This window comes from Salvelinus fontinalis, chromosome 11, assembly GCF_029448725.1.
Source record: "Salvelinus fontinalis isolate EN_2023a chromosome 11, ASM2944872v1, whole genome shotgun sequence".
NCBI classification, from domain to species: domain Eukaryota; kingdom Metazoa; phylum Chordata; class Actinopteri; order Salmoniformes; family Salmonidae; genus Salvelinus; species Salvelinus fontinalis.
The window spans coordinates 48,387,056-48,404,430 of NC_074675.1; the positions used below are offsets into that span (position 1 = coordinate 48,387,056).

Sequence of the window (17,375 nt, forward strand, 5' to 3'; positions counted from 1 at the left end):
ACTGTGTTGACTGGGACTGTTTTGACTGGGACTGTGATGACTGGGACTGTTTTGACTGGGACTGTTTTGACTGGGACTGTGTTGACTGGGACTGGGTTGACTGGGACTGTGTTGACTGGGACTGTGATGACTGGGACTTGGGACTGTGTTGACTGGGACTGTGATGACTGGGACTGTGATGACTGGAACTGTGATGACTGGGACTGTTTTGACTGGGACTGTGATGACTGGGACTGTTTTGACTGGGACTGTTTTGACTGGGACTGTGTTGACTGGGACTGGGTTGACTGGGACTGTGATGACTGGGACTTGGGACTGTGTTGACTTGGGACTGTATTGACTGGGACTGTGATGACTGGGACTGTGTTGACTGGGACTGTGATGACTGGGACTGTGATGACTGGGACTGTTTTGACTGGGACTGTGATGACTGGGACTGTTTTGACTGGGACTGTTTTGACTGGGACTGTGTTGACTGGGACTGGGTTGACTGGGACTGTGTTGACTGGGACTGTGATGACTGGGACTTGGGACTGTGTTGACTGGGACTGTGATGACTGGGACTGTGTTGACTGGGACTGTGATGACTGTTTTGACTGGGACTGTGTTGACTGGGACTGTGTTGACTGGGACTGTTTTGACTGGGACTGTGTTGACTGGGACTGTTTTGACTGGGACTGTGATGACTGTTTTGACTGGGACTGTGTTGACTGGGACTGTTTTGACCGGGACTGTGTTGACTGGGACTGTGTTGACTGGGACTGTGTTGACTGGGACTGTGTTGACCGGGACTGTGTTGACTGGGCCTGTGTTGACTGGGACTGTGTTGACTGGGACTGTGTTGACTGGGACTGTGATGACTGGGACTGTGTTGACTGGGACTGTTTTGACCGGGACTGTGATGACTGGAACTTGGGACTGTGTTGACTGGGACTGTGTTGACTGGGACTGTGTTGACTGGGACTGTGTTGACTGGGACTGTGTTGACTGGGACTGTGATGACTGGGACTGTGTTGAATGGGACTGTGATGACTGGGACTGTGATGACTGGGACTGTGTTGACTGGGACTGTGATGACTGGGACTGTGTTGACTGGGACTGTGATGACTGGGACTGTGTTGACTGGGACTGTGATGACTGGGACTGTGTTGCCTGGGACTGTGATGACTGGGTCTGTGATGACTGGGACTTGGGACTGTGTTGACTGGGACTGTGATGACTGGGACTGTGATGACTGGGACTGTGATGACTGGGCATGTGTTGACTGGGACTGTGTTGACTGGGACTGTGTTGACTGGGACTGTTTTGACTGGGACTGTGATGACTGGGACTGTGATGACTGGGACTGTGTTGACTGGGACTGTGTTGACTGGGACTGTGTTGACTGGGACTGTGTTGACTGTGTTGACTGGGACTGTGATGACTGGGACTGTTTTGACTGGGACTGTGATGACTGGGACTGTGTTGACTGGGACTGTGATGACTGGGACTGTGTTGCCTGGGACTGTGATGACTGGGTCTGTGATGACTGGGACTTGGGACTGTGTTGACTGGGACTGTGATGACTGGGACTGTGTTGCCTGGGACTGTGTTGACTGGGACTGTGTTGCCTGGGACTGTGATGACTGGGTCTGTGATGACTGGGACTTGGGACTGTGTTGACTGGGACTGTGATGACTGGGACTGTGTTGACTGGGACTGTGTTGACTGGGTCTGTGATGACTGGGACTTGGGACTGTGTTGCCTGGGACTGTGATGACTGGGTCTGTGATGACTGGGACTTGGGACTGTGTTGACTGGGACTGTGATGACTGGGACTGTGATGACTGGGACTGTGATGACTGGGCATGTGTTGACTGGGACTGTGTTGACTGGGACTGTGTTGACTGGGACTGTTTTGACTGGGACTGTGATGACTGGGACTGTGATGACTGGGACTGTGTTGACTGGGACTGTGTTGACTGGGACTGTGTTGACTGGGACTGTGTTGACTGTGTTGACTGGGACTGTGATGACTGGGACTGTTTTGACTGGGACTGTGATGACTGGGACTGTGTTGACTGGGACTGTGATGACTGGGACTGTGTTGCCTGGGACTGTGATGACTGGGTCTGTGATGACTGGGACTTGGGACTGTGTTGACTGGGACTGTGATGACTGGGACTGTGTTGCCTGGGACTGTGTTGACTGGGACTGTGTTGCCTGGGACTGTGATGACTGGGTCTGTGATGACTGGGACTTGGGACTGTGTTGACTGGGACTGTGATGACTGGGACTGTGTTGCCTGGGACTGTGATGACTGGGTCTGTGATGACTGGGACTTGGGACTGTGTTGACTGGGACTGTGATGACTGGGACTGTGATGACTGGGACTGTGATGACTGGGCATGTGTTGACTGGGACTGTGTTGACTGGGACTGTGTTGACTGGGACTGTTTTGACTGGGACTGTGATGACTGGGACTGTGATGACTGGGACTGTGTTGACTGGGACTGTGTTGACTGGGACTGTGTTGACTGGGACTGTGTTGACTGTGTTGACTGGGACTGTGATGACTGGGACTGTTTTGACTGGGACTGTGATGACTGGGACTGTGTTGACTGGGACTGTGATGACTGGGACTGTGTTGCCTGGGACTGTGATGACTGGGTCTGTGATGACTGGGACTTGGGACTGTGTTGACTGGGACTGTGATGACTGGGACTGTGTTGCCTGGGACTGTGTTGACTGGGACTGTGTTGCCTGGGACTGTGATGACTGGGTCTGTGATGACTGGGACTTGGGACTGTGTTGACTGGGACTGTGATGACTGGGACTGTGTTGACTGGGACTGTGTTGACTGGGTCTGTGATGACTGGGACTTGGGACTGTGTTGCCTGGGACTGTGATGACTGGGTCTGTGATGACTGGGACTTGGGACTGTGTTGACGGGGACTGTGTTGACTGGGACTGTGTTGACTGAGACTGTGTTGACTGGGACTGTTTTGACTGGGACTGTGATGACTGGGACTGTTTTGACTGGGACTGTTTTGACTGGGACTGTGTTGACTGGGACTGGGTTGACTGGGACTGTGTTGACTGGGACTGTGATGACTGGGACTTGGGACTGTGTTGACTGGGACTGTGATGACTGGAACTGTGATGACTGGGACTGTTTTGACTGGGACTGTGATGACTGGGACTGTTTTGACTGGGACTGTTTTGACTGGGACTGTGTTGACTGGGACTGGGTTGACTGGGAATGTGATAACTGGGACTTGGGACTGTGTTGACTTGGGACTGTATTGACTGGGACTGTGATGACTGGGACTGTGTTGACTGGGACTGTGATGACTGGGACTGTGATGACTGGGACTGTTTTGACTGGGACTGTGATGACTGGGACTGTTTTGACTGGGACTGTTTTGACTGGGACTGTGTTGACTGGGACTGGGTTGACTGGGACTGTGTTGACTGGGACTGTGATGACTGGGACTTGGGACTGTGTTGACTGGGACTGTGATGACTGGGACTGTGATGACTGGAACTGTGTTGACTGTGTTGACTGGGACTGTGTTGACTGGGACTGTGTTGACTGGGACTGTGTTGACTGGAACTGTGATGACTGGAACTGTGATGACTGGGACTGTGTTGACTAGGACTTGGGACTGTGTTGACTGGGACTGTGTTGACTGTGACTGTTTTGACTGGGACTGTGATGACTGGGACTGTGATGACTAGGACTGTGTTTACTGGGACTGTGATGACTGGGACTGTGATGACTAGGACTGTGTTGACTGGGACTGTGATGACTGGGACTGTGTTGACTGGGACTGTGTTGACTGGGACTGTGTTGACTGGGACTGTGATGACTGGGACTGTATTGACTGGGACTGTGATGACTGGGACTGTATTGACTGGGACTGTGATGACTGGGACTTGGGACTGTTTTGACTGGGACTGTGTTGACTGGGACTGTGTGGATCTTGATTACCTGAACGAAGGGCGCCTAATAATTTCACTTACTGTGCAGTAAGTTAGTAAGCCCTGGTCCCAGATCAGTGCTCTCTCCCCTTCCCCTCCCCAATGTAATACACCTGTTGTTCCCAGAAGCAGGTCCGGATACAGCTCAATGACGTCCCTGAGCAGCAGGTTTGTGATGCATGTTCAGCCCAGACCCCCTCACCTCCACCCTCTGCATGGGGTTGACCCCCTGACCCTTGACAGGCTTCACACTCAGTAGCTAGCCACGCCCACATTACCCTTGGGCTGATCATGTGATCCAACCCAAACAATGACTGACTGTGGTAGTATGTTAATAACCAGGGTTTGGATCCATTCCATTTCAATTCAGGGGATGAATTAAGTTGAAATGGAATTAGCCCCATGCCTAACTGTAATGCCTGAATAGATGGTTGACACTGATCATTTTGACCCACCTGAGCTTCACTAATGAACAACTCTACTGTGTCTGTCTGGCGTCCCAGTCACAGTGTCAGGAGACTGTTTAGGTCACCACTGCTGTCACCGTGAATAATGCTGCGTGCTATTTTTGACTAGAGGAGGCTGTTGTTTACTTCTGTTGTCACACTGCTATTTGTTAACAAAGGCTCATAGTTATCCTCAAGTTAGTGGCACTGAGAAACTCGCTGAGAGTCGCAATGCGAAGCGTAAGTTTTCAATTCAAGAGTGATTACATTTCTCTGTCTCTCTTTCTCTCCATGTCTACCTCTCTCTCAATCCTTTCTGATAATGAGTAGAGTTAACTCCTGGTTGTCTATATTCCAGGTGAGCAGGACCTCCTCTGAGAGCATCACCTCTGTCCCAGCCTCCAGTGCGTCTGGCTCTCCTAACAGGGTCATCTATGTGAGCACCACCTCACCTCGCCACTAGAGGGAGTCACAGGACAACAGCGGTCACAAACCCTGGTCCAGAAGAGCAACAGTGACTGTGTGCAGGGTTTTGTTTTGTTCCAACCCAGCATTAAAACACCTGATTCAACTACATATGATCTAGATGAATAGTTGATTGGTTGCCTCACGTGGGTTAGTGATGGTCTGGAGCAAAAGCCTGCCCATCATCCTGTAGGTCTCCTGGACCAGGGTTGTCCTCTGTGCTAAGTTGACTACAGTATTTCAACTGTGCTATACCATTATCATTTTGTCATGATCAAAGTGGTTGATATTTAAAAGACTGATGTGATGTGTTTCCTCTGTGTCCCAGGCCAAACTAGGAGATGAGATGCTGGACTACAAAGACCTTGCTGCTCTGCCAAAGATCAAGGCCATCTACAACATTGACCGGCCAGACATGCTCTCCTACAGTCCCTACGTCAGCTACCCCTCAGAGGAACGACACTACGGAGAGGTAAGGAGACAAGGAAGGGAACAAGGGAGCTGCCTTCTCTCGCTTTCTCTCTCTCTCTCTCTCTCTCTCTCTCTCTCTCTCTCTCTCTCTCTCTCTCTCTCTCTCTCTCTCTCTCTCTCTCTCTCTCTCTCTCTCTCTCTCTCTCTCTCTTTTCCTCCTCTCCTTCGCACCATACACTGTGATTAAAGAGTGAGTGAACATTCTGTGTTACGGATTTGGCTCTATCCATGACAACAGTTTCCCTCTTTGTATGGCATCCCTATGACATCACTATGACATCACTTCCCGTCCTTGTTTCCAGGGTGACGGAGAGAAGTCTCCTCGTCAGAGGAGGCCCTCCAGCCCCAGCTCCAACAGCTCCCTGGGGAAGTATGGAGGGTATACCCCTTCTCGCTCCCCCCAGAACTACAGCAGGCCGGGTAGGTACCCCCCCTCACCCCTCACCCCTCCTCCCTCACCCCTCCTCCCTCACCCGTCAGCTAGCAGTAGTTAAAACAAGAAAAAACACAGTCAAATGCAGTATATCATAGTTAATGTATAGTAAAAGTATTTTACTATGAATATCATACGTTATTATAATATAATGATATGCATATCTACAAATGTAGTCAATAATATGCAGCATTTGCTTATAGTGCCTGATGTAATTTTTACCACGTTGCATCATATTCCAAAAAGTGCAACCTGATTTAGGTGTCATCTTGATTGGTTAATTCTATTGATATAGAGGACACATGTTTATTTGAAGATTCTGTTTCCTGTTCCGCCATTTTATGAATTCTCATTCCTTTCTGCTCGTCAACTGAGGTGGTACCATCACATAACATGGCATTACCACAGAATGTGTAAAGAACAGGATTGATCTACTATTGGGTGGGGGACACTACTATTGGGTGGGGGACACTACTATTGGCAGTGTCCTCTGTGCCCTAAAAAACATCTTGTCCTTCTCCTCAACCATTTTCTCCTACAGAGGATCTTTATATGGCCGTTAAAGCAATGGGTAATAGATATGGCCAGGCCCTTGACTCCAGCTCCCTCCCCCACCCCTCAGCCTACACGGGGGGGCCTAAGTACCTCTCCTCCTTGGCTAGGGACTCCACCTCCCTCCCCATGGACTACTCAAGGGGTCTACCCCCCAAGTTCCCTGGGGGGCTGCAGGTGCCTGGGGCGTTGACACAGCCTGGTAAAATGTCTCCCGGTGGCAGAGTCTCTCCTGGAGGTAGAAACTCTCCTCTGCCCCTCAACCCTACCACCCTGGCCTTGCTCCAGCAGCACAACTATGTGCCCTACTTCAGAGGTAGCTAGTCCCTCCCGAGTCCCTCGCACGCTGTCCTGGACCCATGGGTCCGCTGCTATGGAGTGCAGTGTCCTTTAGAGTACACCTGTTCCTTTGCTCTGTGGTGATAATACTGCATGTTCCCATCCCCGGCTGTGTACAAACATTCAACTAATCAATAGTCAAATAAACAGCAACACAACGAGTCTCATAATGACTCTTTTAGACCGATGACATGTGTGTGCTGTGTTTCCCACATATCTGCATGGTTTCGGCTGTGTTGGTTAGAAATGACAGTTTTACATGTACTGAACAAAAATATAAACGCAACATGCAACAATTTCAAAGATTTTACTAAGGTACAGTTCATATAATGAAATCAGTCATATTTAATTAAATTCATTAGGTCCTAATCTATGGATTTTACATGACTGTGAATACAAATGTGACCGACCGGCTCAATTCGGTCTTTTGTAGCAAAATTTGAAATTGTGTTTTTTACATTGCATAAAAATAGAGACTCATAGCTACTAAATGATATATCATACACTACAGTTGAGGAACAATGGGAAAGTAATCATACATTGAAAATTGATAAACTTGTAACTTTAATGTTTTGGTACACATACTGGAGAGCTCTTCTTTGTCTACACCATTTCAGCATCGTTCACACCCTCTTAAGCCTTAGCCCCACCCATCTCTTTAAGGATTCACCTGAGGCCATGTGCTAAACAGAGTGAGTATGGTAGGGTAGTAAACAACCAAAGATTTCAAGACTAAAGGCTGGTTTATACTTCGTCTATTGACATGTCTGTAGACAGTTGTCACAGTTACATCATGAACATTCTATTGTCGTCTGACATCAAACTTGTCGTTTAATGTCAGCCCCCCACCAACCCCCTTCAGAGTTTCACTATTTTTTCTGCACACAAGTAAGGTGTAATATTACCTCCTTCAACCTACACGAGGATTCCCCTACCCACACAGGTGTGACGTGTCAAACCACCTCCCTGTGCTTCCTCTCCCCCTTCTCCCTCTCATCCCCCCTCTGCCCCTCCCTCAACCCCATAGGCCTCAAACAGGACCCCCTACTACCACCTGAATCTCAACCTAAGACGTCCCTGCATCTCAATTTACCTCCTCACGGTCACGGTAACGCACCAGATCCCCCTGGTCTCTATCTCTCTGTGTCTCTTTCTCCCAGTGTACTGCTGGGTTTTCTTGGTGTGCATCAAGGTTGTGTGTTGGGACCCCTTAAGTCTGTTTCTGCTTGCCCTTTCTATTGTCTGTGGAAGCTGTTTCTCTTTTTGTCTTTAGGTTGTCTTAGTCTTGTTGTTGTGCATGGGAACCTACTGTAATTGTGGATATGTTTGATATTACTTGTATGTATTTCAGTTATCCTTGACATATTGATATTTGGGGAGAAGGTGGTGGATGACTTTCTATGTTTGGTGGGATGTAAGTGTTGTACTTGTAACCGGAACTGTTGGCTTGCCTTTGACTTAACATGGATTACTTGTTAGTCTTTATGTTGTTGTTGTTGTTATTTTGGGAACCAAGCTTTTCCTTAAAGGTTGATGTTGTTATTCAGCGTCTTTCGGGTCTTCAAACCTTTGGTGTCAGGTGGTGGTTGTGTATGGATTGAGTGGGTGAAAGTGCAGGTGGTTGGTTTAATGATTGTGGGAGGGTTGCTGACAGGGGGGTGGAGGTCAACGTTGGAACCACATGATAAGTCACACACACTATCTGTGAATAAATGTATTTGACCGAAATAGTCGACTCGACCGAAACCTTGACAAGTACACGTGTGCGGGAGTAGGTAAGGAAACGTGCAGGAGTAGGTAAGAAAACATGCAGGAGTAGGTAAGAAAACGTGCAGGAGTAGGTAAGAAAACATGCAGGAGTAGGTAAGAAAACGTGCAGGAGTAGGTAAGAAAACGTGCAGGAGTAGGTAAGAAAACGTGCAGGAGTAGGTAAGAAAACATGCAGGAGTAGGTAAGAAAACGTGCAGGAGTAGGTAAGAAAACGTGCAGGAGTAGGTAAGAAAACGTGCAGGAGTAGGTAAGAAAACGTGCAGGAGTAGGTAAGAAAACATGCAGGAGTAGGTAAGAAAACGTGCAGGAGTAGGTAAGAAAACATGCAGGAGTAGGTAAGAAAACATGCAGGAGTAGGTAAGAAAACGTGCAGGAGTAGGTAAGAAAACATGCAGGAGTAGGTAAGAAAACGTGCAGGAGTAGGTAAGAAAACGTGCAGGAGTAGGTAAGAAAACGTGCAGGAGTAGGTAAGACAACATGTAGGAGTAGGTAAGAAAACATGCAGGAGTAGGTAAGAAAACGTGCAGGAGTAGGTAAGAAAACGTGCAGGAGTAGGTAAGAAAACGTGCAGGAGTAGGTAAGAAAACGTGCAGGAGTAGGTAAGACAACATGTAGGAGTAGGTAAGAAAACATGCAGGAGTAGGTAAGAAAACGTGCAGGAGTAGGTAAGAAAACGTGCAGGAGTAGGTAAGAAAACGTGCAGGAGTAGGTAAGAAAACGTGCAGGAGTAGGTAAGAAAACGTGCAGGAGTAGGTAAGAAAACGTGCAGGAGTAGGTAAGAAAACGTGCAGGAGTAGGTAAGAAAACGTGCAGGAGTAGGTAAGAAAACATGCAGGAGTAGGTAAGAAAACGTGCAGGAGTAGGTAAGAAAACGTGCAGGAGTAGGTAAGAAAACGTGCAGGAGTAGGTAAGACAACATGTAGGAGTAGGTAAGAAAACATGCAGGAGTAGGTAAGATCCGGTCCCGTGTGGCTCAGTTGGTAGAGCATGGCGCTTGCAACGCCAGGGTTGTGGGTTCAATTCCCACGGGGGGACCAGGGTTCAATACCCACGGGGGGACCAGGATGAATATGTATGAACTTTCCAATTTGTAAGTCGCTCTGGATAAGAGCGTCTGCTAAATGACTTAAATGTAAAGAAAACGTGCAGGAGTAGGTAAGAAAACGTGCAGGAGTAGGTAAGAAAACGTGCAGGAGTAGGTAAGAAAACGTGCAGGAGTAGGTAAGAAAACGTGCAGGAGTAGGTAAGAAAACGTGCAGGAGTAGGTAAGAAAACGTGCAGGAGTAGGTAAGAAAACGTGCAGGAGTAGGTAAGAAAACGTGCAGGAGTAGGTAAGACAACGTGCAGGAGTAGGTAAGAAAACGTGCAGGAGTAGGTAAGAAAACGTGCAGGAGTAGGTAAGAAAACGTGCAGGAGTAGGTAAGAAAACGTGCAGGAGTAGGTAAGAAAACATGCAGGAGTAGGTAAGACAACATGCAGGAGTAGGTAAGACAACGTGCAGGAGTAGGTAAGAAAACGTGCAGGAGTAGGTAAGAAAACGTGCAGGAGTAGGTAAGAAAACGTGCAGGAGTAGGTAAGAAAACGTGCAGGAGTAGGTAAGAAAACGTGCAGGAGTAGGTAAGAAAACGTGCAGGAGTAGGTAAGAAAACGTGCATGCAGTTTCCCTCAGAAAGAAGATTAGAAAAAGGGATCGCTTAGCCTCATGCTCCTCTAAAGCCTCAGCAGGACATAGCTGCATGCTCCTCTAAAGCCTCAGCAGGACATAGCTGCATGCTCCTCTAAAGCCTCAGCAGGACATAGCTGCATGCTCCTCTAAAGCCTCAGCAGGACATAGCTGCATGCTCCTCTAAAGCCTCAGCAGGACATAGCTGCATGCTCCTCTAAAGCCTCAGCAGGACATAGCTGCATGCTCCTCTAAAGCCTCAGCAGGACATAGCTGCATGCTCCTCTAAAGCCTCAGCAGGACATAGCTGCATGCTCCTGTAAAGCCTCAGCAGGACATAGCTGCATGCTCCTCTAAAGCCTCAGCAGGACATAGCTGCATGTTCCTCTAAAACCTCAGCAGGACATAGCTGCATGCTCCTCTAAAGCCTCAGCAGGACATAGCTGCATGCTCCTCTAAAGCCTCAGCAGACGAAGCCAAACCACAGAGACCTCCTCAGATACCCATTAGCTCTTTTTGCTGGTCCTGGAGTTTTATCACTGAAGACACACCATGATACATATCCCAGTGATGGGCTGGCTTATTCCCCAGGGCTTTTAGAGCTTGGGACTCGTAAGGTCATTGATAACTGGAGGGATATCTCTGGTTTGGAGATAACTGGAGGGATATCTCTGGTTTGGAGATAACTGGAGGGATATCTCTGGTTTGGAGATAACTGGAGGGATATCTCTGGTTTGGAGATAACTGGAGGGATATCTCTGGTTTGGACATAACTGGAGGGATTGCTCTGGTTTGGAGATAACTGGAGGGATATGTCTGGTTTGGGGATAACTGGAGGGATAGCTCTGTTTTTTGAGCTGATAATATCTAGCCTCAATGCGTTAGGAAGAGGTAGAGGGTAAAGGAGGGTGAAAGAGAGGGGGGAAAGAGCTAAAGTAATGCAGTTGCATAGGGGTTGGAAGAGGGTCACTTTTGGGCTGATAAAGAAGGAGGAGGGAAAGAGCCTTGAGAAGGAGGGGGAAACAGAGGGAGAGAGATAGACAGCCGAGCGTTAGTACTGTGGATCAGAGCACGCTGCCCAGGGTTTGGTGGTTTTCCCATGAAAAGGCGGAGAGATGGAACGTAAAGTTCCCAGCGAACGAAGATGAAACAGAAGAGAGGAACGAGGGAATGGAAGGGAGGAGTGGTGGTGCTGTAATTTAAGGTCTGGTTGCAGTGACACGCCGTTCGTTGGACACTCACACACACACACCACACACACTGGGCCAGTTGCATTTTCAGGCTCAAGCGTTCATAACACAGCGTGAAAGACACTTGTTTTATGCTGTGGTCTGGGTTTAATAGACTGTCAGATTCCCTCTTTCTCTGGACATAAATAATTCTCTCTTTCTCTGGAAATAAATAATTCTCTCTTTCTCTGGACATAAATAATTCTCTCTTTCTCCTGACATAAATAATTCTCTCTTTCTCTGGACATAAATAATTCTCTCTTTCTCTGGACATAAATAATTCTCTCTTTCTCTGGACAAATAATTCTCTCTTCCTCTGGAAATAAATAATTCTCTCTTTCTCCTGACATAAATAATTCACTCTTTCTCTGGACATAAATAATTCTCTCTTTCTCCTGACATAAATAATTCTCTCTTTCTCTGGACATAAATAATTCTCTCTTTCTCCTGACATAAATAATTCTCTCTTTCTCTGGACATAAATAAATCTCTCTTTCTCTGGACATAAATAATTCTCTCTTTCTCTGGACATAAATAATTCTCTCTTTCTCCTGACATAAATAATTCTCTCTTTCTCTGGACATGTTTAAATAATTGTGTTTATGGATAATTGTGGATTATTGTTAGATGCTTGGTTTCAACACTACTAATGGATGACGGAGGCAGGCAGTGAGGTAGTGAGGTAGAGACAGCAGAAGAGAGAAAGCGAGTGCAATGACCGAAAGAAAATCCACTTCATGAATTTATTTATGCGAATGATGCAATGACAACTGTATCAACATTACATGAGTATTTTCTGAATAGTGGATTGCTACCACTTGTGAAATGCTTATTCGGAGATAAGCTAAGTGTCTGTATGACATTGCTGATGGTCATACCTCGAACCCCCAGTACCCCCCCCCCCCTCACCTCTCCCCCAGGCTCAGAGTCCTGCCTCAGCTCCAGATGTGTGGAGGAGCTGCTCTGCACTAACGCCACTGTGTGTGTGTTTGTGTGTGTGTACACATGCGTGACTGTACGTTAGTGCTTTGTGTGTGCGTGCTCGCGTGTGTTTGTGTGTGTGTGTGTGTGTCAGAATGACATCATCCTCCTGCATCCCAACTGCTTTGCTCCTCCCACAAAGGCCAGTGAAGTGTGTGTGCTCAGGAAAATAACAATTTCTCTCCTCTTTTCCTCCTCCTCTTTCTTGTCTTTCTTTCCCCTAATCCTCTGTTTCTCTAAGTTCTCTAACTTGGATGTTTATTAGTTCTGGCCTATAAGGGGCTAGTGACTTAATCACCCAGCCCGTGTGACACAATGCGTTGTGATGACCTGTGGCAATCACATAATCACAATTACTTTCAGTTGGAAGTAAAATCGTTTTACGTTTTCAAAATGTGTTCATGTCCACAATGCATTGCTGTTACCTGTAAAGCCTATAGCTAGCCAACTACATTTATTTTAGAGCACTCTGTCATGCTACAGTCATGCTACAGTCATGCTTTATGATATGGATATGAGCCTTTACCAATAACAAGAGCCAGGAGTTTTTCCTGGTCTGCATAACAGGTCCAGAAAAACTCATGGTCCAACACTAATGGCTGCTGGGTAATCAAGTCAGTTAGTAATATAATGGTAGATCAGCTTCATAATTAAAGCTTTGACAAATAAGCATAACAGCATAATTCTTTGCCCCCCTCTTTTGTCTACGACTCTTGCTCTCCCCCGTCCCTCCCCATCCTTTCCCCATTGGAGGTAGTGAAAGTGGTCGGAGTACCCCCAGTTTCTCCACGTATTCCGATGGCAAATCTCCCTCCTTCACCTATGTGGCTACTCCCAGGCATTTCCACGTACCAGGTAGGTTCGCCGTTTCAAGCTGACCTCTCGCCTTTGAATCCATGACCCTTGACCCCCCCCCCCAACACAACCTCTCTCTCTATTGGACCACGCCATCTGTTTGCTGTCTCTGTCCAGGTCTGTCTAGGTAACAGATCTAAGTAGATATATCTGATGTCTGGGGGGAACCCTTCTCTGTTATCCCTGTCTTCCTGTGTCAGTGTTTTTATCCCTGTCAAATGGTTTCTTCCGGACTTATTCTGTCCATAGTACTTCTGACTCCCTCTCTGTCTGTCTCACGTTCCCTCAATCTGTCTGTCTCACGTTCCCTCAATCTGTCTGTCTCGCGTTCCCTCAATCTGTCTGTCTCGCGTTCCCTCAATCTGTCTGTCTCACGTTCCCTCAATCTGTCTGTCTCGCGTTCCCTCAATCTGTCTGTCTCACGTTCCCTCAATCTATCTGTCTCACGTTCCCTCCATCTGTCTGTCTCACGTTCCCTCAATCTATCTGTCTCACGTTCCCTCAATCTGTCTGTCTCGCGTTCCCTCAATCTGTCTGTCTCAAGTTCCCTCAATCTCGCTGTCTCACGTTCCCTCAATCTCGCTGTCTCACTGTCCCTCAATCTATCCGTCTCCCTTTCCCTCTCTCTTTCTAAATGTATTTTTCTCTCTGATTCTCTCTTTCTCCCTTTCCTCTTTCTTCATCCTATGTTGTGATCTATTCTATACTATATGTTGAGGTATGTCTAAATCTGAATGATGAATGTGTCTTCAGTTTCACAGGTTAATAGACATTTGTTTGAATCTCACCCACTAACACACACATCGTATGAACATCCTCATATCCTCTTATTATGCAAATACATTGATTATTTCTTATTTCAATATTTAGTTACTGTGTATTTGTGTGTTTTCAAAAAATTTGGCTAAAATCAACTACTTCTATTGGACATTTTTGAAAGATTTTTCAAATCACTTCTATAAATATCCTACTACACCCTTTCGATTTGTTTACCAACTCATAGAAGTAGTAGAATAAGATATTGACTACTTTAAAATAGAGAGTCTACTGTCACAGATACAACGATGAGAAGTCTAACTCAGTCTTTGACCCTGCATCCTATTCTGTCAACCATCCTTTGATAAGATTCGTTGGATGTAACTGACTCTTCTAGTGAAATCTCCTTTTGATCCATCCTGTTTCCATTGACTTTTACAGTGTCACTCAGCCATATGGAAAAAAGTCCCATACTTGGATGGAGTTGATGTAAATAAATGAACAGAGCAAAGTGATTATATACTTAATGTGTTTTCTAACCATTGTTTTTATGGCTTTCATATGTGTATTGTTCAGCGGCGCTGGCAGTGGCTGAAACAGGGTAGAAAAGGACCCACATGTGTTGTATTTCATAAATTATTTATCCTAAAAAAGATTGGGACTTTAGTTAATGTATAGCAGTTGTTGCTAGCTAAGTGTCTCTGTCATTGAAAGTTTGATGGACTGGGTCAGCTTGGAACAGGCATATTGTGTCAATTATGGGTGGAAAGAGTCACTTGGCCCATTTCTTTTATTGAATCAGTTGAATTGAATCATTTGAGTTGAATCATTTGAGTTGAATCATTTGAGTTGAATCATTTGAGTTGAATCATTTGAATTGAATCATTTGAATTGAATCATTTGAATTGAATCATTTGTCGTTTTATTTATTGTTTGATGTGTTTATTTGTTTATTAAGATTCTTGTTATATTTGCTCTAGATGCAGTAATGAATGATGTGTTGTAATTAGGGAAAATATATAAACATGTATATTATTCATGACTCTGACATTAGTACATTTATTGTTGGATATGACATTGATCAACAATTACCATTGTTCTGGAAATATCTTTCCATGGGTTTCAGCTTCACATTACCACAGGATCATTACATGATCAAAATGACATGTTTTTGAATGTTGCATGAATAATGACAACAAGTGATGATATGTCTGAGATCTGTCGTGCCAGCTCTAATTAAAATGGCATATGTCTCGCATTGAATCTGCCATGAAGTATGCTGCCCCTATTGTTCCGCTGCTTCTTATACTATTCCATCCCTCAATAACCGTTAACTCATGCTTCTTTTTCACCCTCTCTTTCTTTCTCTCTCTCTCATCCTGGGCTTCTTTCATTACTCTCCTCTCATCTTCAGAGACTAAGGTCAAGATAGATAATATCTATAGAAAACCCCCTATCTACAGACAGCATGGTACAGTCCACTCTCTTCCTCTACTTCATGGTCTAACTTCCTGGTCTGGTCTCTGCACGATGTGTCGCATGTCACCTGTCCCATATGCTACTAGTAGAAATTGCCCGTAAACACAGATCTAGGATCAGCTTCCTCCTCCCAGATCCTAACTCTAACCATTAGGGGGGGAACATGAAACTGATCTAAGATCAGTGTCTATAGGCAACTTCATCCGATTCCTTTCTATATGACCCATTATTCTGTCCCATCTCCAGTCTTCTTCAACAGACAAGGCTTTAGAACTCAGGCAACAGAGTCTCTGCAACCAATTCAAGTAGCCATCTTGAAATGTGCAGTGACGTTGTAGCATAGTGGGCTCCCGAGTGGAGCAGCGGTCTAAGGCACTGCATCTCACTGCAAGAGGTGTCACTATAGTACCTGGTTTGAATCCAGGCTGTATCACATCCGGCCGTGATTGGGAGTCCCATAGGGCGGAGCACAATTGACCCAGCGTCGTCTGGGTTGGCCGGTGTAGACCGTCATTGTAACTAAGAACTTGTTCTTAACTGACTTGCCTAGTTAAATAAAATAAAATAAATATATATAGTGGTCCATAACACACTGAGGAGGTTAGGACCTTTTCTGCTCCCTGTCTCAACTGTAGCCATATACAGGGACACATGTGATCTAGTGTCTAAATGTTGCCTGAGTTGAAAGCCTGACATGGAAAACCGAAATGGCCATATTCAATATTTTACAACATATTTTAATAATATTTGATTCATCCTTTTTTGTTTCTTACACCTTTGTGATTATGTTTCGGCTCATCTCTACATGTCCTACCGTACACATCTGAGTATCTCTACATGTCTGACCGTACACATCTGAGTATCTCTACATGTCTGACCGTACACATCTGAGTATCTCTACATGTCTGACCGTACACATCTGAGTATCTCTACATGTCCTACCGTACACATCTGAGTATCTCTACATACCGGACCGTACACATCTGAGTATCTCTACATGTCCTACCGTACACATCTGAGTATCTCTACATGTCTGACCGTACACATCTGAGTATCTCTACATGTCTGACCGTACACATCTGAGTATCTCTACATGTCTGACCGTACACATCTGAGTATCTCTACATGTCTGACCGTACACATCTGAGTATCTCTACATGTCTGACCGTACACATCTGAGTATCTCTACATGTCCTACCGTACACATCTGAGTATCTCTACATACCGGACCGTACACATCTGAGTAACTCATCTCTACATGTCCTACCGTACACATCTGAGTATCTCTACATACCGGACCGTACACATCTGAGTAGCTCATTGGTTCTACTAGTACATGTGTTATGTGTCCATTGTGATTGGTCGAGAACATGACTCACTTGGTGTTGTGGTGCTGATGGTGTCTTGGTCACTTCCTGTTCCACTTAACCCTTTGTGTATGTCGTGTTTCTGTTTGGTTTTCTATGTGTGAGTGTGTAGATGCCCAAAATCCCTTAGAGTATAAGAATGCGTGTGCTGTATAATATTCTGGTTACACAGTGGATGATTATTCTACAGCTCTTCAACATCTACAATACATATGAAATATGACAACTAAATTACAGCCATATGTAGAATGTGACATTATTCTCAATTTATGAGTAACAGTTTTCAGTTTAGTTTGTATATATTCTAGCAGGCATGAGCTCATGAACAAGAGCATGCATTTACGTGTTGTTTTCCTGCTTTATAAAAATATATATATTCACCATCTATTCTCAGTAAATAGGCACACTTTCTGTCTCATAAACTGTCCATTTCAGCAAACTGTTTAGTGCTAGTTAAATTCATACTAAACATACTAGTAATAGTTAGCTATACAACAGTACTGTAACTATGTCATGACCCATTTGGAGATTCTGGACAGGCTGTCTCGTGATGATGATGTCATAGTGTGGAGTTGATTTATTGTAGGATGCAGTCTTTCTGTGCGT

The 17,375-nt window shown here is 45.7% G+C and overlaps 1 protein-coding gene across 8 annotated transcripts in view; it reads left to right on the forward strand.

Annotated features, from left to right (window-relative positions):
- Positions 1–17,375, forward strand: part of ablim2 (actin binding LIM protein family, member 2) — a 133,704-nt gene that overhangs the window by 86,377 nt on the left and 29,952 nt on the right. For 2 of the 8 annotated variants that reach the window (XM_055938952.1, XM_055938951.1), the window contains exons 9-15: positions 4,090–4,131; positions 4,768–4,845; positions 5,203–5,346; positions 5,648–5,765; positions 7,697–7,798; positions 13,066–13,167; positions 15,338–15,394. In XM_055938952.1, coding sequence (XP_055794927.1) covers positions 4,090–4,131; positions 4,768–4,845; positions 5,203–5,346; positions 5,648–5,765; positions 7,697–7,798; positions 13,066–13,167; positions 15,338–15,394 — 643 coding nt within the window. The remainder of the gene's footprint in view (positions 1–4,089; positions 4,132–4,767; positions 4,846–5,202; positions 5,347–5,647; positions 5,766–7,696; positions 7,799–13,065; positions 13,168–15,337; positions 15,395–17,375) is intronic. The other 6 variants (XM_055938954.1, XM_055938958.1, XM_055938953.1 and 3 more) reach the window with 5 other exon arrangements.